The following is a 23,323-nucleotide window of genomic DNA, read 5'->3' as shown; positions in this document are numbered from 1 at the left end:
AGAAGGATCGCTGATTGGCAGTTCCAAAATGGCCACTCGCTGTGTTGCCTCGCTTTAGAGCAGGGGTTTTAAACTCAATTTACCTGGGGTCCGCTGGAGGCAGAGGCTGGGCCGCATCAGATTTTCCGCCAAGTGGAGCAAGAGCCTGAGGAAGCCACCCAGGAGTTTCCTCAGCCGACAGACAGGTGGGCTGGCTGGCAAGCTGCAGTTCTGGTTGGAGGGTGCAAGAGGTGCCGTCTTGGGAGAGAGCCGGCGAGCGAGGAAAGGCTTTTTTTTACTCTTGACAGCAGAGGATGTGTGGGCACTTTGGGGGGGCAGGCAAGGCGAGGGCCACAAACTATCACCTGGGGGGCCACAAATGGCCCCCGGGCCACATGTTTGAGACCCCTGCTTTAGAGGCACTGAAAATGGCCACCCCTATGGAGGATTTCAGCATAAGGTGAATTTTTAAGCCCATAGGACGCGTTTTAATGCATTCCTATGGGCTTTTTCATTTCGCATAGTGATGAATCCAGATAGCGACGATTCTCAATAATGCTTTTATATATTAGTGAGGTTAGTCCTCTCTTTTTATTTTTATCTTTTTGTATACAATATTGTTCGAATTCAGTTAATGTTCTTAGAAGGCCAGCTGCTAAGTCTGCAGTGATAGGCTACTCTCACTATTTAAGCAGGAGAGTGAGAGCAGCACTTTGCCACTCAATTGTGAGTCTGGTGGTCATCATTTATGTGAATATTATGTTGCTCTGAGATATCTATGTCGATGTATATATTGCCATGTACATATGCCTGACGAAGCCTAATATATAATGCTATAAGTCTTATCAGAACTCTCTCTGTATGTATTTTTTTCATACATCTACGTCTTTACTCTGCTTATTAAGGGGAGGATTTGAAACTGCCAGATAAGAGACTCCGTGTAACTTCTTCTCTTGGGCTCCAAGGTTTGTTTCTTCCCTAACAGAGTGCTCTTGGAAACTTCATTATCCAAATCTGACTCCAAGCTTTTGGGGAGGCAATATGCCACATCAGCCTCTGGAGTTGGACCCATGCCAACAGGGTTATGGGCCCAGGGAGACATTGAGACGTCTTGACCCAAGGGGACGTAAAAGGAAAATAAAAGGCATTTTTAAGGCTGCATATCGGCGGAGAAGCCAAGCACTGGAAAAGCTGAGTCAGTAAGTGAAAGTGATGAGGAGCAGATCCAAGGAGGCTTCACCATGCAGCAGGCCAGTACCCTTCCTTTGTTAAATGACCATAATTATAGTTCATGGGCGTTAAAAATGGAAATGTATTTAAGGAGAGAGTGTGTTTGGCAGATTGTTTGTAACCCTCCAGCCCAATTAGATGAAGAAGACATGGCAAAAGATGAGAGAGCATTGTCTTCAATAATTCTATGTCTGGATGATTCACAGCACAATTATGTGAAAGGAAAAACTTTGAGCAAAGAGGTCTGGGAAGCTTTAAGAGCCATCTATGTACGACAGACTGCTGGATCTAAAGGGATGATAGCACGTAAGCTATGGACAAAAAACTCACCTTTAAGCGAAAATCCTCCATACGGTGGCCATTTTCGCTGCCCGGTAAGCGAGGAATCCGGGCAAAAACACACAGGTGGCCATTTTATTTACCCAGTGGCAATTTTGGAACTGCCGATCAGCTGTTGGAAAATCATCGCTATGCGATGATCGGTATGCGAGACAGGGTACTGATCATCGCAAAGCGATATTTTCCTATCTAAATCATTGCAATGCAATCGCAAAAATGATTGCAAAAAATTCATCGCTCTGTGGATTCATCGTTAAACAAGGCGCCCGTTAAGGGAGGCACCACTGTATCTGATATTTTCACTAAACCATTGACATTTGAAAAACATGTATATGTATGCAACCAGATGGGTTTCAACAATATGTAAATTTAAGGAGTGTCAGGATTTGTTCCTTTAAGTGAACAAGGGGTTAAATTTAAACACACAAACTTAAAAACATTAACAATCTAAACTGATAACAACAACCAAAAAAACCAGACACAGCTAAACCTCCTTCCTTCCCCTATGGATGAGAGAGTTCACCTTCATTTGGTCATCGAAATATATTCAAGGAGATTCTGGTGAGCACTGGTTCGCTACAGACTAATTTTCCCCCTAAGTTCCTGTCTTTTTCTGGGCCCAGTTAAATATCAGCTTCCAGCTTTGCTTTACAAAGTCTCTTGATTGATCCCGTAGTTCCTCTGAAAGCATGTCTAATTCTGCAATGTACCATCGTTTGTGTCTCTACATTCTTCCATTTTTGGGCCCAGAGTAACCTAGCTGCTGTGAATATATACAGTAGACTATATTTTATTTTCTTGTCAATAATTTCTGGCATTATATTCAATAATAATATTTCAGGTTTAAAATTAAATTTTTGTTGAACAATCTCTTCTACGATTTCCCAAACCTGTGTCCAAATTTTTTTTGCTTTTTCACATGACCACCACGTATGATAATAAGTCCCGGGATTTTTTTACACTTCCAACGAACATTACTGTTACCTTCTGACATTTTGCCAAACTTACAGGGGTAAAGTGCCATCTATAAAACATTTTAGGGATGTTTTCACTCATTGGCTTAATCATTTTAACTTTCCACATCTTTGTCCATTCATAAATATCAATATTGTACCCAAAATTTTGTGCCCACTTTACCTTCACCTCCTTCACCCTCTCATCCTCCAAGTTGTATTCCAGTAAGTATGTATACATTTTTAAAATTATTTTCTCATTATGTAAATCCATAGTTCATCCACCTGGACTTTCCCATCAAAAAAGCCCATAGTTTTGTCCTCTACGGAAGCTCTTTTTACATTCCACAAATTCGTATGGTTTCTCCCCAGTGTAAGTTCTTTGATGTGACCTGAGGTGACCACTGGAAGGACAGATCCTGAAGCTGAGGCTCCAATACTTGGCCTTCTCATGAGAAGACTCCCTGGAAAAGACCATGATGTTGGGAAAGTGTGAAAGCAAGAGGAGAACAGGCCGACAGAGGACGAAATGGCTGGATGTCATTGAAGCTAACAGCATGAATTTGACTGAGGCAGTTGAAGACAGGAGGGCCGGGTGTGCTCTGGTCCATGGGGTCACAAAGAGTCACACAACTTAACGACTAAATAACAAGGTGACCACTCTGACTAAAGCTTTTTCCACATTCCATGCATTTATACGGTTTCTCCCCAGTGTGAGTCCTTTGATGTATACTGAGCTCATGGATGTGACTGAAGCTCTTTCCACATTCTAGGCATTTATAGGTTTCTAACCTGTGTGGGTTCTTTGATGTGACCTAAGGTAACCACTATGACTAAAACTCTTCCCACATTCCATGCATTTATAAGGTTTCTCACCTGTGTGGGTTCTTTGATGTGACCTAAAGTAACTACTCTGACTAAAGGTCTTCCCACATTCAATGCATTTATATGGTTTCTCCCCTGTGTGGGTTATTTGATGTGAGCCAAGGTAACCACTTTGACTAAAGCTCTTCCCACATTCCAAACATGGATATGGTTTCATCCCAGTGTGAGTTCTTTGATGTGACCTAAGGTGACCACTCTGACTAAAGCTCTTCCCACATTCCAAACATGGATATGGTTTTTCCCCAGTATGAGTTCTTTGATGTATATTGAGGTCATGGTTCTGACTGAAGCTCTTTTCACAGTCTAGGCATTTATATGGTTTCTTACCTGTGTGGGCTATTTGATGTGCCCTAAGGTGACCACTCTGACTAAAGCCCTTTCCACATTCCATGCATTTATATGGTTTCACTCCAGTGTGAGTTCTTTGATGTATACTGAGGTTATTGTTGTCACTGAACCTCTTTCCACATTCTATGCATTTATATGGTTTCTCACCTGTGTGGGTTCTTTGATGTGACCTAAGGTGACCACTTTGACTAAAGTTCTTTCCGCATTCCATACATGGATATGGTTTCACCCCAGTGTGTGTTCTTTGATGTATATTCAGATAATGGTTGTGACTGAAGCTCTTTCCACATTCTATGCATTTATATGGTTTTTCACCTGTGTGGGTTATTTGATGTGACTTAAGGTAACCACTCTGACTAAAGGTCTTCCCACATTCCATGCATTTATATGGCTTCTCCCCAGTGTGAATTCTTTGATGCGACCTAAGTTTATTGTTGTGACTGAAACTCTTTCCACATTCTATGCATTTATATGGTTTCTCAGCTGTATGTGTTATTTTATGTGACCTAAGGTGACCACACTGATTAAAGTTCTTCCCACAAATCATACATGGATACAGTTTCTCCCCAGTGTGAATTTTTTGATGTGACCTAAGTCTATTGTTGTGACTGAAGCTCTTTCCACATTCTATGCATGTATATGGTTTCTCAGCTGTGTGGGTTATTTGATGCGACCTAAGGTAACCACTCTGACTAAAGGTCTTCCCACATTCCATGCATTTATATGGTTTCTCCCCAGTGTGAATTCTTTGATGTGACCTAAGTCTATTGTGACTGAAGCTCTTTCCACATTCTATGCATTTATATGGTTTCTCACCTGTGTGGGTTCTTTGATGGGACCTAAGGTGACCACTCTGACTAAAGCTCTTCCCACATTCCATACATGGATATGGTTTCTCCCCAGTGTGAGTTCTTTGATGTATGTTGAGGCTATTGCTCTGACTGAAGCTCTTTCCACATTCCATGCATTTATATGATTTCTCCCCAGTGTGTGTTCTTTCATGTGACCTAAGGGTATCACTCCGATTGAAGCTCTTTCCACATTCCTTACATGGATACAGTTTCTTCCTTTTGTGAGTTGTATGACGTCTAATGAGGTTACATGCATTTATATGGTTTCTCTGCTGCGTGAGGTCTTTCGCATGATGACCATTCCTGCCCACTTTGATTTTCAATTCTCTGTTTTCTTGCTTGATTATGAGTTCCTGCCCAGGATGCCCCAGGTGTCGCTGGGTTATTTGTCTTCCCCTGTTCATCATCTGGTAGGTTAGAAAAAGAAGAGAGACAACCACTTCCAAAATCTGCAGAAATAAGGAATGACATGTTCAGGCTCTGTCTGAGTCATGGAGTAGGAAGGAAAGAAAGGCAAGAAGGTGAAGAAAGAGAATCAGGTAGGGGTTGAGGCCGGATTGGAGAGTATTCCTTTGGGCTTGAGGTGAGAAGGGCACCTCACTGAGGGACCTTCTGGGGAGAGAAGTCATGAAGGGAGGATCATTTCTATACCCCCAAAAAACTATATTAAAGTCCAAGTCTATGAATTTTTCCCTCCTCCAATTTCAATTGGTAGAGGCAGATTTACAGCCCTCCCTTAATTATTTGGGTACAATTCTATTCTGGAAAGTGTAGTTTTATGTGACTTCCTTATTCCATTAGAATGCTTTTTAATGAAAATATGCCAGGAGGAATTGAAGGTTACTTTGTGATTATAAAAGGGGGTCATTTAAAGAAATATTTAAGTAGAAACTGTTAAAAAGTGAAAGAAAAAGAAAAATCACCAGGTCCAGGTGGAATTCCAGTGAATATTACAAAAAATTGGAAGATGTATTGCTTAATTCATATAAGAAACATCTGGAATTCATAGAAGAAAAGGGAGAAATACCACCAACGTTGTCTGAAGCAACTATCTCTCTTATATGTAAAGAAAACACAGATAGCAAAGAAATTAAAAATAACAGACTCATCTCATTGTTCAATGTAGACTATAAAATAAATACAATTATATTAGCAACTAGACTAAAACGAATCCTAATACAGATAGTTGTTGTGGGTTTTCCGGGCTGTTTGGCCATGTTCTTAAAGTTAACTTATTAACTTATTTAAAAGTTAAAAATTAACTTATTTGCTGATGATTCCCTTTTGATAGTTAAAAACCCATAAGAAAGCATAGATAGAGTTAAAAATCATTTAGAAAAATTTGAAAAAAACAACTGGATTATGTGTAAATTGGCAAAAATCTGAAATAATGTTTAATCATAATAAATTAGAACAAGAAACGTTTGCTGATAAATATGACATTAGGATATATAAATCTGTTAAATATTTAGGTTTATTATTTAGGTTTATTAAAGGAGATTCAGAAAATAAAGGAACATAATTCTAATAAACTAAAAAGGGGTATCTAAAAGAAATTACAAGAATATTCCAGTTTGAAACTTTCTTGAAGGACTGCCCTGATGAAAATAAAGATTTTAACAAAAATTATTTTTTTATTTAGGATGTTACCAGTACAATTAATCCTCTTGTTGTGGTAAAGGGGTTTGAGTAATTCAGAGAAGTAATTCAGAGAAGCTATGGGCTATACACACAAGACGGACAGGTCATAGTGGAGAGTTATGACTAAATGCGATCCACCTGGAGCAGGAACTGAAGCCACTCCAGTACCTGCCAAGAAAAACTCATGAACAGAAAAAAAGGCTAAAAGATTTGATGCTGGAAGTTGAGCCCCTTCAGGTCGGAAGGCGTCCAACATGCTACTGAGGAACAACGGAGAACAAGTACAAGTAGCTCCAGAGCTAATGAAGTGGTTGGGCCAAAGCCAAAAGGATGCTCAGCTGCAGACGTGTCTGGAAGTGAAAGGAAAGTCCGATGCTGCAAAGAAAAATACTGTAGGAACCTGGAATGTAAGATCTATGAACCTTGGTAAACTGGATGTGGTCAAACAGGAAACGGCAAGAATAAACATTGACATTCTGGACATCAGTGAACTAAAGTGGACAGGAATGGGCAAATTCAATTCAGACGATTATCATATCTACTATTGTGGGCAAGAATCCTGTAGAAGAAATGGAGTAGTCCTCATAGTCAACAAAAGAATGGGAAAAGCTGTACTGGGATACAGTCTCAAAAATGATAGAATGATTTCAACATCACAGTAATCCAAGTTTATGCACCAACCATTGATGCTAAAGAGGCTGAAATTGACCAATTCTATGAAGACTTACGACACCTTCTAGAACTGACACCAAAGGAAGATGTTCTTGTCATTATAGGGGACTGGAATGCTAAAGTAGAGAATCAAGACATAAAAGGAACAACAGGTATATTTGGCCTTAGAGTACAAAATGAAGCAGGACAAAGGCTAATAGAGTTTTGTCAAAAGAACAAGCTGGTCATCATAAAGACTCTTTTCTAACAACACAAGAGGAGACTCAACACATGGAAATCACCAGATGGCAATAATGAAAGCAGATTGATTATGTTCTCTGCAGCGAAAGATGGAGAAGCTTTATAACAGTCAGCAAAATCAAGACCTGGAGCTGATTGTGGCTCTCATCATCAGTTTCTTATAGCAAAATTCAAGCTTAAACTGAAGAAAGTAGGAAAAACCACTGGGCTAGTCAGGTATAGTAAAGGTAAATTGAAATTGTAATTGTAATTTTATGATTTTATATATTTTTATACTGTTCTGTTTTATTTTGTAAGCCGCCCCGAGTAGACATGGTCTAGAGGGGTGGGGTAAAAATAAATAAATAAATAAATAAATAAATGAATAAATAAATAAATAAATAAATAAAGCTTCCCTTTGACATTTAGTCCAGTCGTGTCCGACTCTAGGGAGCCGTGCTCATCCCCGTTTCCAAGGATAGAGCCAGCATTTGTCTGAAGACAGTTTCCATGGTCATGTGGCCAGCATGACTAAACATGGAACACCGTTACCTTCTCACTGTGGTGGTACCTATTTATTTACTTGCATTTTTACATGCTTTCAAACTGCTATGTTGGCAGGAGCCAGGACAAGCAATGGGGGCTCACTCCGTCACGTTGATTTGATCTCACAACTGCTGGTCTTCTGACCTTACAGCACAGAGGCTTCTGCGGTTTAACCCACAGTACTTCTAAACCAAATCCCTTATGAATACACAGTAGAAGTGAAGAACAGATTTAAGGAACTAGATTTGTTGAACTGAGTACCTGAAGAACTATGGATGGAGGCTCGTAACACTGTACAGGAGGCAGCAACAAAAACCATCCCAAAGAAAAGGAAATGCAAGAAAGCAAGGTGGCTGTCCAGCAAGGCCTTACAAATAGCAGAGAAGAGAAAGGAAACAAAATGCAAAATGCAAGGGAGATAAAGTAACAGGAAATTGAAAAGAATAGCAAAGAATAGCAAGGAGAGACGAGAGGGCATTCTTAAATGAATAGTGCAAAGAAATAGAGGAAAAGAATAGAAAGGAAAAAACCAGAGATCTATTCAAGAAAATTAGAGATATTAGAGGAATATTTTGGCAAAGATGGACACGATAAAGGACAAAAATGGAAGGGACCTAACAGAAGCAGAAGACACTAAGAAGAGGTGCAAGAATACACAGATTATACCAGAAAAAACTGGACGTCCCAGACAACCCAGATGGTGTGGTTGCTGACCATGAACCAGACATCCTGGACAGTGAAGTCAAGTGGGCCTTAGAAAGCTTGTCTAACAACAAGGCCAGTGGAGGTGATGGCATTCCTGTGGAACTATTTAAAATCTTAAACGATGACGCTCTTAAAATGCTACATTCAATATGCCAGCAAGTTTGAGAAACTCAACAGTGGCCAGAGGATTAGAAAAGATCAGTCTACATTCCACTCCCAAAGAAAGGCAGTGCCTAAGAATTTTCCAAATACCATAAAATTGCACTCATTTCTCACGCTGGCAAGGTTATGCTCAAAATCTAACAAGGCAGGCTTCAGCAGTATGTGGACTGAGAACTTCCAGAAGTAAAAGCTGGATTTTGAAGGGGCAGAGGAACTCGAGACCAAATTGCTAACATGCGCTGGATTATGGAGAAAGTCAGAGAGTTCCAGAAAAAGATCTACTTCTGCTTCATTGACTATGCAAAAGCCTTTGACTGTGTGGACCATAACAAACTACAGTATGGCAAGTCCTTAAAGAAATGGGATTGCCTGATCACCTTATCTACCTTCTGAGAAACCTATATGTGGGACAGGAAGCAAGAGTTAGAACTGGATATGGAAACACTGATTGGTTCAAAATTGGGAAAGGAGTACGATAAGGCTGTATATTGTCCCCCTCCTTATTTAACTTATATGCAGAATATATCAGGCAAAAGGCTGGACTGGAGGAATCCCAAGCCGGAATTAAGATTGCTGGAAGAAATCTCAACAACCTCAGATATGCAGATGATATCACTCTGATGGCAAGAAGTGAGGAGGAATTAAAGAACCTCTTAATGAGGGTGCCAGAGGAGAGCACAAAAAATGGTCTGAAGCTCAACAACAAAAAAACGAAGATCATGGCCACTGGTCCCATCACCTCCTGGCAAACAGAAGGGGAAGATATGGAGGCAGTGACAGAGTTTACTTTCTTGGGCTCCATGATCACTGAAGATGGTGAAAGCAGCCACAAAATTAAAAGACACCTGCTTCTTGGGAGGAAAGCAATGACAAACCTAAACAGCATCTTAAAAAGCAGAGACATCACCTTGCTGACAAAGGTCCATATAATCAAAGCTATCATTTTCTCCAGTAGTGATGTATGGAAGTGAGAGCTGGACCATAAAGAAGACTGACCACCGAAGAATTGATGCTTTTGACTTGTGGTGCTGGAGGAGATTCTTAAGAGTCCCCTGGACTGCAAAGAGAACAAATTTATCCATTTTGAAGGAAATTCAACCCTGAATGCTCACTGGAAGGACAAATGCTGAAGGTGAGGCTCCAATACTTTGGCCGTCTCATGAGAAGAGAGGACCCCCTATAAAAGACCCTGATGCTGGGAAAGTGTGAAGGCAAGAGGAGAAGAGGACAAGATGGTTGGACAGTGTCTGAGAAGTAACCAACATGAATTTGACAGACCTCCGGGAGGCAGTGGAAGTCAGGAGGGCCTGGTGTGCTCTGGGCCATTGTGTCATGGAGTCAGACATGACTTAACGACCAACTAAACAACAAGAGTACAATTAAGAGAAGATGATTTTAAATGTTGGGAAGGACTGATTAATGGAAGAAAGCAATAAAAAATAAAAGGTATTGGTATAGGACAATTAAAAAAGGGGCATAGGTATACCAAATACAGTGGTCCCCCGCATAGCGACGTTAATCCGTTCCAGATTAATTGTCACTATCTGGAAACATCGCAATGCGGGTGGGAAAACCCCATAGAAACGCATTAAACTTCGTTTAATGTGTTCCTATGTGGCAAAAACTCACAGTTATGCGATGATCCTCCATAGCGCTGCCATTTTGGTAAGCGAGGAAATCGCACGAAAATGGTTGCAGTCGCCATTTTGGGCACCCGGTGGCCATTTTGGAAGTGCCGATCAGCTGTTTTAGAAACATCGCAATGCGAAGATCGGTAAGCGAAACACTTACCGATCATCGCAATGCGATGTTTTGCCCATTAAAACATCGCAATGCAATCGCATTAGCGATCTCAAAAAATAGATCGCTATGCGGATTCGTCGTTAAATGGTGCGCTCGTTATGCGAGGCACCACTGTATTAAAAATTACTATATGGCTAATCAGCTGGGGTTTATTTGGGAAAGTATATATAACCCACAAAGGTTAATTTGGTGCGAAATGGAATCATCACAACTACAGGTTGATATTCAAAAACATCTGTTCGGTATAATTAAAAACATAAAATAAGCAAAATCAATAACCCATTTTAAAAAACCATGTTAAACATGTGGTATAAGTATTAAAAATATTATGTTCATCTAACTCTCCATTAGGATTAATGACTGAAATAGAGACTTTCCCTGCCAATATGAAAGTCTATTTAGAATAGCTTAAGGAAAAAAGTGATTAAATTAAAAGAGTGGTTGGATAACATTAGATAAAAAGAACAAACGAAACAAATTCTTCAAAATAAGAATATATGATGGTTGAATTCTATGTAATTAGAAAGATGGATTAATGAACGTGTAAAGTACAATAAAGGCAGAGAATCTACAAGTATGAACGATTTCTATTATCATATGAAGATATTCAGATGAGTGAGTCAGTGAAGGGTGTCGTAAGTAAAATTTATAGACTTTTCCTAGATTTAAAAGAAGAAGAGACTGCGAATGAAGGATTGAAGCTAGTGTGGGAACAAGATTTAGGAAATAACTGGTGAAGAATGGATGAAGACATGGAAGATGAGGGTTTTATGAATTATGTTGGTGAGAATAAAAGAATTTTATTTGTTATCAATATTTTTAAATGTGGAATATGATATGATGAGTAGAGAGTTGATTACCAATTTATTAACAGCAGCCAGATTAATAATAGCTAGGAATTAGAAATCAAAACTTAGATTTCAAATGGATGAATGGTATAATGAAATATGGAACTTTGCTATGAATTAACTTATACAGTAATTTTAAGGTTAAGAAAGGAGACATTTAAAAAAATAATATTTATAATATATGGGGCAGATTTATTGGTTATGTGCTAACAAGAGAGAAAGGGAAAGTTCCAAATCAGGAATCAATGCAGTTCTGGAGAAGAGGACAATAAAAGAAAAAGAAGAATAAAGACAATGGGGGAAAAAAAGACTTCTGCAAGGGGTCCCAACCAGAGTGGAGGGAAACACAGTTGATTTGTATTTTGGTTTATGTATTTTATGTTGAAGTTTATAAAATTAAAAATTAAAAAACATTTATCATCAGATTCTGAAGTACAGGTGGATGGTGTAAAGCAAAATCCCTAGTCTGACTTGTCTGTTCAGGGGGAACAAGGGAGACCCCCACACACCCCAAATCAGGATGACCAAGGTTTGCCTCTTATTATGAGGACCTCCCTTTGCTGAGCATGGAGTTTGGGGCGAGCAGGATTGAAATCTTTTTAAAAAATCCAACCTAAATAAAATGCAAAGAAAATCAAACACCGCCAGTCTGCACATCTTCAGAGAGGCAGTGTGCTGTAGCGCAGTGGTTCTTAACGTGGGCGATAATGCCCCCCAGGGGGCGATTTCATTTTTAAGGGGGGCAGTAGAATGAAAAGGGGCAGTGTGGGGGCGCTGGAGCTGAAGGGGGGCGGTAGGGGGGCGCTGGAGCAAGCCAAACCTGTGAAGATGGCTGAAGCCTTTTTACAGTGTGCATGAATATATATTTTTCTCCAATCTTAATTTAGTTTCAGAGTTTTTGTCTTGAAATTTTTAGTTCCTGCATTGCGATTTGTTTTTATGCCCTTTTTATATTTCTTTTTGCGTCTTAAAATTCACTTGCAACTAAATTATTAAATGTTACTTTTTGGGGGAATTTCATTCTCTTGGAATTGAATTTTGTTTTCAGGGGTCACTGGATTTAAGTGTATAAATAAATAAATAAATAAATAAATAAATAAATAAATAAATAAATAAATAAATAAATAAATAAATAAATAAATAAATAAGGTATCATCACCATGGGGAGGGGGGTGATGATAACTTCCTCAATGGCTCAAGGGGGCGTTTCTTTCAAAAAGGTTAAGAACCACTGCTGTAGCGGATGGGCTACCAGACTGGAAACCAGGAGACCTGGATTCAAATCCTTGCTGGGCTGGGGAAATTGAGAGTGAGTGTGGCAAGGCTACATAAGCCGCTTCTTGAAATCTCACTTACCTTGCAAATGTTGGAGGGATCTGGGATTTGGTTATTGGTTTTTGGTGCCAAAAACAGCAAAGACAACTCAGCTCAGTCTCACCCCTTCCTAGGAGAAAAGAAAAATAGAGAAGATCAGCCTGGAGGCTTTATGGGTAAGGCAAATTAAAAAAAAAAGTTTTTTTCTGAGATGTGCCCTCCTCATATTTCTATTCAAGGGGCTCCATCCCCATCTCTCTCCCTTCTTCAGGCAGCAGAACAAGAGGAACAGAAAGGCAGCCAACAAAGAAACCACAAGAAGGAAGGAAGGAAGGAAGGAAGGAAGGAAGGAAGGAAGGAAGGAAGGGAGGGAGGGAGGGAGGGAGGGAGGAAGGGAGGAAAGGAAGGAGCATCTACTGCTGGGTTCTGAGATAAAAGCTCTCCCCCCCCCATCCCAGTGAGGTGGGGGCAACAGCAGGGAACCAGAGAGCAACAGGACCTGCGATGAAAGTACCAGCAGACAACAGTGTATTTTACCCACTATTTATTTAAAATATTTTTACCCCATCTTTCTCCTTTAAAAGGAACAAAGCAGCTTATGTTAATCTTCGAAACATAAAATTAAATAGTTCAAAACAGGAAGTCTATAAATTTAAAAAATGAGAAAACCAAAGCTACACTAAGAATGGTAAAAAAAAAAAAAATCAACATCTAGAAAACACCAGAGCCTGTGTGATGAGGCTTGGACCAGGCCCTCTGTTCTCATGAGACCCTCCATTATTTTTCTCACCCCAATGATACCAACGCAGGGGTGTGTGTCTCCAAAGGTGCCCCTCAGCCTCTGTGCCCTCCATGCCAAGTGCCCTATGTTGTGAGGTTGCCAACCCAAGGCGGGCAGAGTTCAGGTCTCAGGATGTTTCTCGCCTGCTGTCATACAACTCCCAACCTTGTTTAGACTTCGCTCTTCCCTTTGAGCTCACTGCCAACCTCACAGGGGTTTGGAAGGGAGGCAACTGAGGTGGGGGTCCTGGTGTTGGTTCCTCCTGCTGTAAAAGAAAGCCTTTATACAATCACTTTGCCTGGAACGGACCCTTCAGAGCCATTCACTCCACAAAAGACCCGCTGGGAGAGGGAATGCCCCAGAAGGAGAGGCCGGGTTTCCTTCCGGTCGTTCTTTCTGTGACAAACCCAGACCTACTGGGATATGTCACACAGTTACACTAAGCTGCCACCAACCATTCCCTTTAAGAAGTCACACAGACCAGGGATGGATTTTTAAACAATAAAAAGAATAAGGTTTATTTTAAATACACACAGGAAAAATAAACAATCAGGTGAATAGGATAAAGTAACGTGGCTTATTCTCACTCATACATACACACAGTTTGGTTCACACAGAACCCTTAACTTGAAGCACAGACCCTGAACCTATCAGTTCTGGCTAACCAACAGACACCTGAACCTATCAGGTTGGTACTCTGACACACAGTAGTACCCTGTCTGACACACAGACTCCCACAACAGCTTCTTCTTCCCAGCTGCTGCTTCGTCACACCCCAGTGTCTCCCAGCTTCTCTCTCACCACACAGGTTTCACATTTATATACAGTACAGCCCCTCCTCCTGATGTCCCGCCTTCCACTCCCCATAGGATGGAACTTTCCCTCCAAACCCATGACAGACAGGTAACATCAGTGCTGTATGTAACACCTCCCCTCTTTATAAGTTGTTTTGTAGGGGGAAAGCTAAGGTGCTTTTCACCAAAAAACAACCTGTATAAAATACACAACAACAATTATACATACCATATTATACTTACTCATACTTACATTCTAAGTTAACCATAGCAATTATGCATTTAAACATTTACCATTAACATTACATCAATTTACCTTTATTCATACAAACCAAATTCTAAACCAGGTACATTTTACTTTTTGTCATCATTATATACACATAGTCCATGTTTCTTTCGCCGTCTTCATTCTTCAGGTCTTCTTGATAAGGCGTCAGCAACACAGTTCACTGACCCTCTGACCACCTTCACTTCAAAGTCATAGTCCTGTAGGTTTAAAGCCCACCTCATAAGTTTGCTATTGTGGGTTTTCATTGTCTTTAACCATTGCAATGGTGAATGGTCAGTACACAGAATAAAATGTCTTCCCCAGATGTAAGGCTTGGCCTTCTGGATCGCGTAGACTATGGCCAAACACTCCTTCTCCACGGTTGCCAAATGTCTCTCACCTTTTTGAAGTTTCCTACTCAGGTAGGACACTGGATGCTGGTCACCATTCTCATCCTCCTGGCACAGAACTGCTCCTACCCCGCTGTTAGACGCATCGGTGTAGATGATGAACTCCCGGTCGAAGTCTGGAGCCCGCAGCACAGGATAGTTGATTAACGCCTCCTTCAACCTCTGGAACGCCGCCTCACAGTCGCTGGTCCACGGGATGCGGTCATCAGCCGTCTTCCTCGTCAGATCGGTCAGCGGAGCCGCAATCTCGCTAAACCTCGGGATGAACTTTCTGTAGTAGCCCACCAACCCAAGAAATGATTTGACTTTTTTCTTGGTGTTGGGTCTAGGCCAATCACGAACAGCTTCTATTTTGGCCTCCAGGGGTTTTATCATTCCTCCCCCTACCATGTGACCCAAGTATTTTATTTCTGGGCTACCCAGCTGACACTTGCTGGCCTTTACGGTTAGCCCTGCTGCACTTAACCTCTGCAGCACTAACTCCAGGTGTAACAGGTGATCTTCCCAGGTATTACTGAAGATCCCTATGTCGTCAATGTAGGCCACTGTAAAGTCACTGAGCCCTGCCAAGGTCTGGTCCATCAGCCTTTGGAATGTGGCTGGTGCATTTCTGAGACCAAAGCTCAGGACTCGAAACTCATAGAGACCAAAAGGGCTGCAAAAGGCAGTCTTTTCTTGATCCCTGGGATCAATTCTTAATTGCCAATATCCCTTTACCAGGTCCAATGATGAGATGAACCGACAACCCCCTATGGTTTCAATCAGGTTGTCTAGCCTGGGCATTGGGTAGGCATCAGGAGTGGTTACACGGTTTAATTTCCTGTAATCGACACAAAACCTAATGCTCCCATCAGGCTTGTCCACAAGGACTATCGGAGAGGACCAAGGACTAGAAGAGGGGACGATTATGTTCTCCCTCAGCATCTCGTCCAGCTCCTTCCGCACCTTGTCCCTATAGGGTCCCGTTACTCGGTATGGGGATACTGCCTGCGGGGGTGCATCCCCTGTGTGGATCCGATGCATCACTCCCTTCACTATCCCCGGCTTGTTGGAAAACACCTGTTGATATTTACTAAGCAGCATTTTTAGTTCTTGCTGCTGGTCTTGGGTGAGTGCAGGACTGATCTTTACCTCCTCGGGGTTGTATTTTACTTCCCCTCTACCCTCCCAGAAGGGTAATTCAGCTTCCTCACTCTCAGCTGCTTTTATCGCGAATAAAACCCTCTGTTCCCCTCTGTAGTAGGGTTTTAGGGCATTCACATGAACCACCCTCCTTGCTTGGTTCTCCTCCTGCTCTATTAGGTAGTTCAGGTCTGACATCTTGGAAATGACCCTATATGGTCCTGCCCATTTGAGCTGCAGTTTATTCTCTCTGCAGGGCCTAAGCCAAAGCACTTCCTCCCCTGGGTCAAAGTGCCTCTCTCTAGCTTTGTGGTCATACCATGTTTTCTGTCTGACCTTCTGAGCTTTGATGTGAACGATGCGCCCAAATCTGTGATTATCTCTGAGGCAAATCCCATCCTGGACATATACCCCACCAAAGCATCGGCCACTGTGTTAGTTTCAATGTTAGTCAAGGGTATGGCTTCAGGATACCTTGTGGCATGGTCCACAATTGTTAGAATGAACCTGTTCCCCCTCTTTGTGGCCTTGGGCAAAGGTCCCACAATATCCACCCCTATGCATTTGAACGGAGTGTCAATCACAGGCAAAGGGCACAACTTTGCTTTGGTCCTGTCGCGGTTATTCCCCTGCCTTTGACACACATCACATTGTTTACAGAACTCCCTGATCTGCTTCCCTATGTCAGGCCAGTAGAAATTCTGTGTGATTCTCTGCTGTGTTTTGTTCACCCCTAAGTGTGCAGCAAACATGTCAGAGTGACCCCTTTGTAAGATCAGGGGGCGATACTTTTCAGGTACCACCAGCTGACTTCTGATCCCATCTCCCCCTTTTGAGATATTCCTCAGGGTTTCTCTATATAAAATCCCCTTTTTCTCCAGAAATCTCACTGGGGTTTCAGGTGTTAGCTGGGCGTCAGTCACCTGTTCAAAACACTTTTGGAGAGTGGCGTCTGCCTTTTGCTCCTGTCCAAATCTGCTGTCTGTGGTTAAGGTTTCCACCACAGCTTCTGAACTCCCCTCTGCTTCCGTCTCTGGCTCATCATTACCCCCCTGAACTGTCCCTGTGGTGGCTTGTGAGCGTGTAATCACTAGCACCCGTTTCACATGTTCAGCCAGGTCATTTCCCACGAGCACGGCTGCTGGCAGAGTCGATGAAATCGCTAGCCGCCAAGCTCCCCTCCAGCCTTGAAAGTTGACAGGTACCTCTGCTACTGGCAGAGAGATTACCTGCCCCTCAATCCCTGCCACCTTCATGCTCTCATTTGGGATTATAAACTCCCTAGGAATAATATCTGGATGGCATAGGGTTACCTGGGAACAAGTGTCCCGCAGCCCCCTATACTGACGGTCAAGTATTCCTACGTCCACCCCTGCTGTCTCAAACAACTGAGAATCTGTTTTTATCAGCAAGCAGCGCTTTACTTCCACAAGAGGACCATTTTCCTCAGCCTGATCAGCAGAGGTAGCTGTTCCAGACTGAGTAGCCATGGCAACAGGCTCCCTCAGCGACACTGAGCCTTGCTCTTTCTGGACACAGAACACAGCTTTTGGCTTGGTTCCACTAGCATTCTGAGGCACCATTCCTTTTAGCTGCTTTAATTTCTCACACTCTGAGATTAGATGACCCTTTCCCTGACAGAAATAGCATTTTCTGGTGTATTTTGATTCTCTCTCATCTTGTTTTGGTTTTCCCTCCAAAATCTGAGGTCTTGGTTTCATGTCTGAGGGCTTCCCTTCACCATGGGCCCCTCCCCCTTGCTGGCTTTTCCCTGGTCCCTGAGAGTACTTGCTGTAGGTTTCTTTGGGTTTACCCACAGATTTCCCCTCACCCAAGGGCTTTCTTATTTGGGAAATAAAATCTGCGACCTCCGCGGCTTCTGCCACAGATTTCGGTTTCCTTTCCCTCACCTGGAATTTCAATTCCCCATGCAGGACTGAATAGAACTGTTCCAGTGCTATCAAGTCTTTAAGCTGTTCATAGGTCTCTGTTCCCTCCTGCGATAGCCATTTCTCAAGCAGCCTCACCAATTGGGCCCCCACTTGGGTAAAAGTCTGTTCTGGTTTTTTGGTGAGGGACCTGAATCTTTGTCTCAGCTGCTCTGCATTTATCCCATGTCTGGCAAACACCAGTTTTTTAAACTCTGCAAAATCTTTCATCAGTTCCTCAGGCATCTCGGCATAAACCTCAGCCAGGCTACCACTGATTAAAGATCGCATGATGGTCATCTTCTCAGTTTCCCTCACTGAGAAGTCCACAAACGCTCTTTCCACTAAGGAAAAGAACACCTCAGGACAATCTCCCTTGTGGTACACAGGGAATTTCTTCAGGTCAGCCTTAGACAATTGGCCTCCCTCAGAATCCCTATTGTTATTATTGTTCTGGTTCATCATTTCCAATTTTCTTAACTCATACGCCATCCTTTCTTTTTCCAGAGCAATTTTCTCTCTCTCCAATCTTTCCTCTCTTTCCCTTTCCTCCATTTCAAATTGCCTCATCCTCAGTTCATGCTGTTGGACTATGAGCAATTTTCTGAGTTCTGGGTTCTGCTCTCCTGTGCTGTCACCCTGCACTGAGCCAAATTCATCCTCAGAACCTTGGTCAATCTGGGGGTCTTTCACTTCACTCATTTCGGCCATCTGGCTTCGAGTCAAGGGCATAATCCCCCCTCAGAACAGGCTGCTTTAAAAAGTCAAGCCTCAAAATAAAACGACCACTTTTTTCCTTCTTGCCTCAGAACCAGCTCTCCCTAGAGATTGCTGCTGTTCTTCAGCACTAACTTGCAACAGTAGCGAGTCAGGGCCTACCCCCCTCTGCTGGGCCTCTCAGCTGGCAAGCTAGCTCGCTGTTACTACGCAGTTTTGCCTCAGCTTTTTCCCGCCAAAACTAGGCTGCCTCAGAGCACCTTAATCTAAGTCTCCCCAGTTGGCACGTTCTTCTACTAGCGCACCTCCCCGTGAGGTACACCTAGAAGATTACCTACGCGCCTCAGACTGTCCCTGACTAGACCCCCCTTGCTCTGGGCACACTTGCCAAGGCTTTGCTGGACCACTGGACAACTGGACCAGTCGTATCCCACACGCTGGACACCAATCAATGTGACAAACCCAGACCTACTGGGATATGTCACACAGTTACACTAAGCTGCCACCAACCATTCCCTTTAAGAAGTCACACAGACCAGGGATGGATTTTTAAACAATAAAAAGAATAAGGTTTATTTTAAATACACACAGGGAAAAATAAACAATCAGGTGAATAGGATAAAGTAACGTGGCTTATTCTCACTCATACATACACACAGTTTGGTTCACACAGAACCCTTAACTTGAAGCACAGACCCTGAACCTATCAGTTCTGGCTAACCAACAGACACCTGAACCTATCAGGTTGGTACTCTGACACACAGTAGTACCCTGTCTGACACACAGACTCCCACAACAGCTTCTTCTTCCCAGCTGCTGCTTCGTCACACCCCAGTGTCTCCCAGCTTCTCTCTCACCACACAGGCTTCACATTTATATACAGTACAGCCCCTCCTCCTGATGTCCCGCCTTCCACTCCCCATAGGATGGAACTTTCCCTCCAAACCCATGACAGACAGGTAACATCAGTGCTGTATGTAACACTTTCCTCCTGCCCTCCATGTGGAAATGACTGGAGCTCCTTCGGCCTCTTTCCAAAGCCCCTTTATTCCTCCCCAGGGAGAGCCATGAATTGGAGGCAGGAGGGCGAACCCCTATGAAGGAAGAGCGAGGGGCAGGTCTTTTGCACAGCCAATGACCCTGAATTGTGCCTTCAGGACCCAAAGACCAGAACGGTTTTGGCCCTGAGGGAAGAAGAACAAAGTCCACCATGAGACCATTTCTGGGGAGATCTCCCCTTTCGGCCTCCACTTTGAAAGATCCCAAGGAGGAAAGTCCACCCCCTTCTCTCTCCTACTTTCTCTCGTGCCTGCCTTTCTGCAGAAAGACGGTCTGTGTTCACAAGCAACACAAGAAAGCCGCCAAACGGGAGGAGGGAGCAGTCCTCCCCCCTCCTTTGCAGGTGATCCTCAGCTCAGGATCTGGTCTTGAGAGGCATCACACACACACAGAGGGAGTGTATGGAAAACGTCTGGAAGACGTTTCCCCTGCCCCTCGGAGGGAAGGTACAGGGAGGACCCCCCCTTCCCTCGCAAACCCCACTTCTCCTGTTACCTGAGATGGGGGGATCCTCCACCTCCCGCCTGACCCCCCCCAGCGCCGCCCCCCCTTTCCTCTCCGGCCCCACCCGGGATTTTGACCCTTCAAGGGAGGGAGGGCAAGTCCCTTTCTCTCTCCTTCCTTGGTTTGAACCTGCCTCCCTTTTCCCCTTCCTTCCGAGGAGACCCAGAGGAAAAAAAAAAACGGACTTGCATGAAGGTCGAGCAGCGCAAACCGTAGGAGGCACCATCGGCAATTCCCGGAGAAGCAGGACCCCCTCCCCCCGCCAAGACTGCCAGGGAGCCGGCCATCTCATCCCCCCCCATGCAATTCTCACCCCCAAACCTCACCCCCGACCTGCCCCCCTCCACCGCCCACCTTCGTCCAGGTCCACACCGCGTGTGCCAAAGAGCAAGAGGTTCGGCGGACGTCCCCCCCCTTCATCACAGGGAGGTGGGGGGGAGGGAGAGGGAAGAAGAAGGCCCCTTCCTTTCTTTCTCCCCGAGTTCCTTTCTTTCCCCTCCACCGGGGATGCTCGCAGGATTGAGAGGAAGGCCGGGTCGCCTTGCAGAGAACTGGGGGGGGAACCCCATCCTCCAGGAAGCCCTACTAGGGCCTTGCAGGGAGGGGGCCTGGGGGGTGGGTCTCCCTGCCCCTTGGGGTGGGATCTGGGCCCCAGAGATTCCCCTCTCTCCCCCCTTTGAATTCCCCTCCTGCTTCCGGAGGAGACCCAGAGGGAAGAACCGCCTTGCACGAAGGCCGTGGAGCGCAAACCACCACGGGGCACCCTTGGCCATGCCCGGAGAAGGAGACTGGCGAGGGGAGACTGGCCATTTCAAACCCCACCGAAATAGAGACAGAGGGAGGAAAAATGCCTTACAAGCAGGTCGAGCACCGGAAATCACAACAGCCCCCCCTCCCCCGAGACTGGCCGGGAGCTGGCACCCTCACCCCCCCTTGCAAATCTCACCCACCCCCGCCCGCGATCTCCCCCCTCTCCAGCGCCCACCTCCGTCCAGGTCCCGATCCGGGAGGCGCCCCAAAAGGCCCGCTTCTCTCCTCCAGGCGCCTTTCTTGGGCCGAAGGGGAAGAGGCAGGCGCAGCGATCCCCGCTTCCGGGTGGAGTCAAGGGATGGGGCTCCTCTCTCGTTTTCATAGCTCTAGGTTCCTCCTCTTCCCCCCTCCTGCACGATCGGTGGGGGGGGAGGAACAAGGCGGGGGGGGCGTTGAAGGGTACAAAGGCTCCAAAGAGGAGGAAAATGGCCGAGAGGGAAAGGCGGAAACAACTGGGGGGGGGGAGGGGCGTTGAAGGCTCGAAAGAGGAAAATGGCGGAGCTTCTCAAGGAAAGACTCAGACGAGACACAAGAGTTCCCGTCACCAGAGTCTCTTCACAGATATTTGAAGAGAGAAAAAAGAGACAAACGAGCAGGGAGTTCAGGCTCTCAGACCGACCCGGATTGTGGGTCTCTCCTTCCAAAGGGAGACTCACAACACCGGAGGAGAGATGACTTCACATCAGCTTCTTCCATCTCTTTTTTTGTTAATAAATTCTATCTGCATTACAATATCAATTCACAGTCCTCATCAGCCCAGCGCAGACCTGTTTTGCTCATGAAACTTTTTTAGGGGCGGGGGGGGGGTCTGGATCAGGCAGGTGAGTTCTGGCAGCTGGACTTCTTTTCAACTGAATCAAGAGGTTGTGTAGAGAGCAGTGGTTCTTAACCTTGGGTTACTCAGGTGTTTTTGGACTGCAACTCCCAGAAGCCTTCACCACCAGCTTCACCACTCTCAGTACAATAGCATACAAATGCCTAGATGTTCATTAAAAATACAGAATATATATTGATTGTTATCCTGTTCAAAACTCAATTACTATTATTACTTACCAGGGTAAAGCCTTATAAAACAAATGATAGCTTTTCTCTCTTCACTAATTGCTTTTCTTTCATCAGTTAGTCTTACAACATCTACTGCTGTTTTCCATCGATGATGATAAAAAAAGATAATGCACTGGTCCTTTGATATTGGGCTGTAGCACCAGGGTGGGTGACATGACCTTTAGCCTGGTTTGTTCCTTTTTACACACCACACACAGAATGATTAAAGTGGTAGGAAAAGCCTCCCCCCAACAATGCCTTGGCTGTCTCAAGCAAACACACCATTGCTAGCACCACTCTGGCAGCCATTGATGATGATTAAATCCTCTGCGAGTCACCAAAAATTTAATGCAACTTGCTAGGCTCATTGGACACCTTACTGTGCACATCTTATTAAATTTGGTGCATCCTGCTAGTTTGGTACATAGCCTGGCCGCCGTTGTTACTTATGATATATCCTGCTAGTTTGGTACACAGCCTGTGTAGATTCAATAATATTTGAAATTCAAATAATATATGATTTCCTTCCTTTCAAATCAAGGGAGTAATGTCAGCATATATAATTAACCAGGATTGTCTGAAATAAATCTTTAATCTTGTGCTCTACCTCTAAGTGAAAGGGGAGAATAAGGAGTTACCCCACCTGCTGGCAGCTGCTGCTGGAACAGAATGCAACCACAAACTTTAAGCAGAAGTTTCCCACAAGTAGGTGCCCTGAAGTCAGAGCTGTAAAAGGGCTTTCAAAGTAAGGGAGGTATTGAAAGACTGTTTTTATCAGTTCCACTTCCCCCACAGTGAGTTTCCATTGGGGAAGTGGGGATTTGAACTCTTGTCTCCGGTGCCTTGTCTGTCACTTTCCCCAGTCCAACTTACTGGGCACCCTTTCTGTCTTAGATGACAAGGAGTGCGCCACTCCATGTGCCACTCACCTCAAAAACCTCTGATTTATTGCTGTTTCCCTTGTGCTAGCACAAGATGGGATCCCCAGTCCTTCCCTCGTCCCTTCCTTGATGGCTGTTTAAGTTGAGTGTGTTGGCAGGAAGGGGTGTTTCCTCCCTGGTCTGTTTATATCCCCCTGCCTTCTGCCCAGTGTCTCCTGTGTGCCTCCTGATGGCCAGGCAACCTCTTGCAAAAGGGTCAAGCCACTCTCCTTTCTCACGGTCAGGGGAGGGGAATTTGACACTCATGACCCTCCAACTTGTAAGTTCTCTTAGGGTTCAGCACCCCAGTGTTTCTGCCTGGAGACAGAGAATGGGCAGAAGGACCAAATCCTCCTTGGGGGTTCTCTGTCCTCCAGGTGAAGTCAGAACCCTGAGCATGGATTGCCAGCACCCTGGACAAGACAAGTCTTGCACCCCGAACCCATGGACTGGCCATTGCTGCTGCTTTCC

At 44.1% G+C, this 23,323-nt stretch overlaps 2 protein-coding genes across 2 annotated transcripts in view; both read right to left on the bottom strand.

Annotated features, from left to right (window-relative positions):
• Positions 1–23,323, bottom strand: part of LOC140703761 (uncharacterized) — a 343,653-nt gene that overhangs the window by 275,495 nt on the left and 44,835 nt on the right. The gene's annotated exons all lie outside the window — the stretch shown is intronic.
• LOC110069917 (uncharacterized) lies at positions 1,896–21,218 on the bottom strand. The gene is made up of 3 exons (XM_078387765.1): positions 21,064–21,218; positions 12,538–12,625; positions 1,896–4,992 (listed from the first exon to the last, which is right to left on the bottom strand). The coding sequence occupies exon 3, from the start codon at positions 4,990–4,992 to the stop codon at positions 3,289–3,291; it is 1,704 nt and encodes a 567-aa protein (XP_078243891.1). The 5' UTR covers positions 12,538–12,625; positions 21,064–21,218; the 3' UTR covers positions 1,896–3,288.

Source organism: Pogona vitticeps, chromosome 2 (assembly GCF_051106095.1).
Source record: "Pogona vitticeps strain Pit_001003342236 chromosome 2, PviZW2.1, whole genome shotgun sequence".
Taxonomy (NCBI): Eukaryota; Metazoa; Chordata; class Lepidosauria; order Squamata; family Agamidae; genus Pogona; species Pogona vitticeps.
This window is presented reverse-complemented; position numbering and strand designations above follow the sequence as displayed.

What these genes read in the sequence shown, in the direction of transcription:
- LOC110069917 (XM_078387765.1), bottom strand. Translation starts at nt 4,992, where the DNA reads ATGATGAACAGGGGAAGACAAATAACCCAGCGACACCTGGGGCATCCT.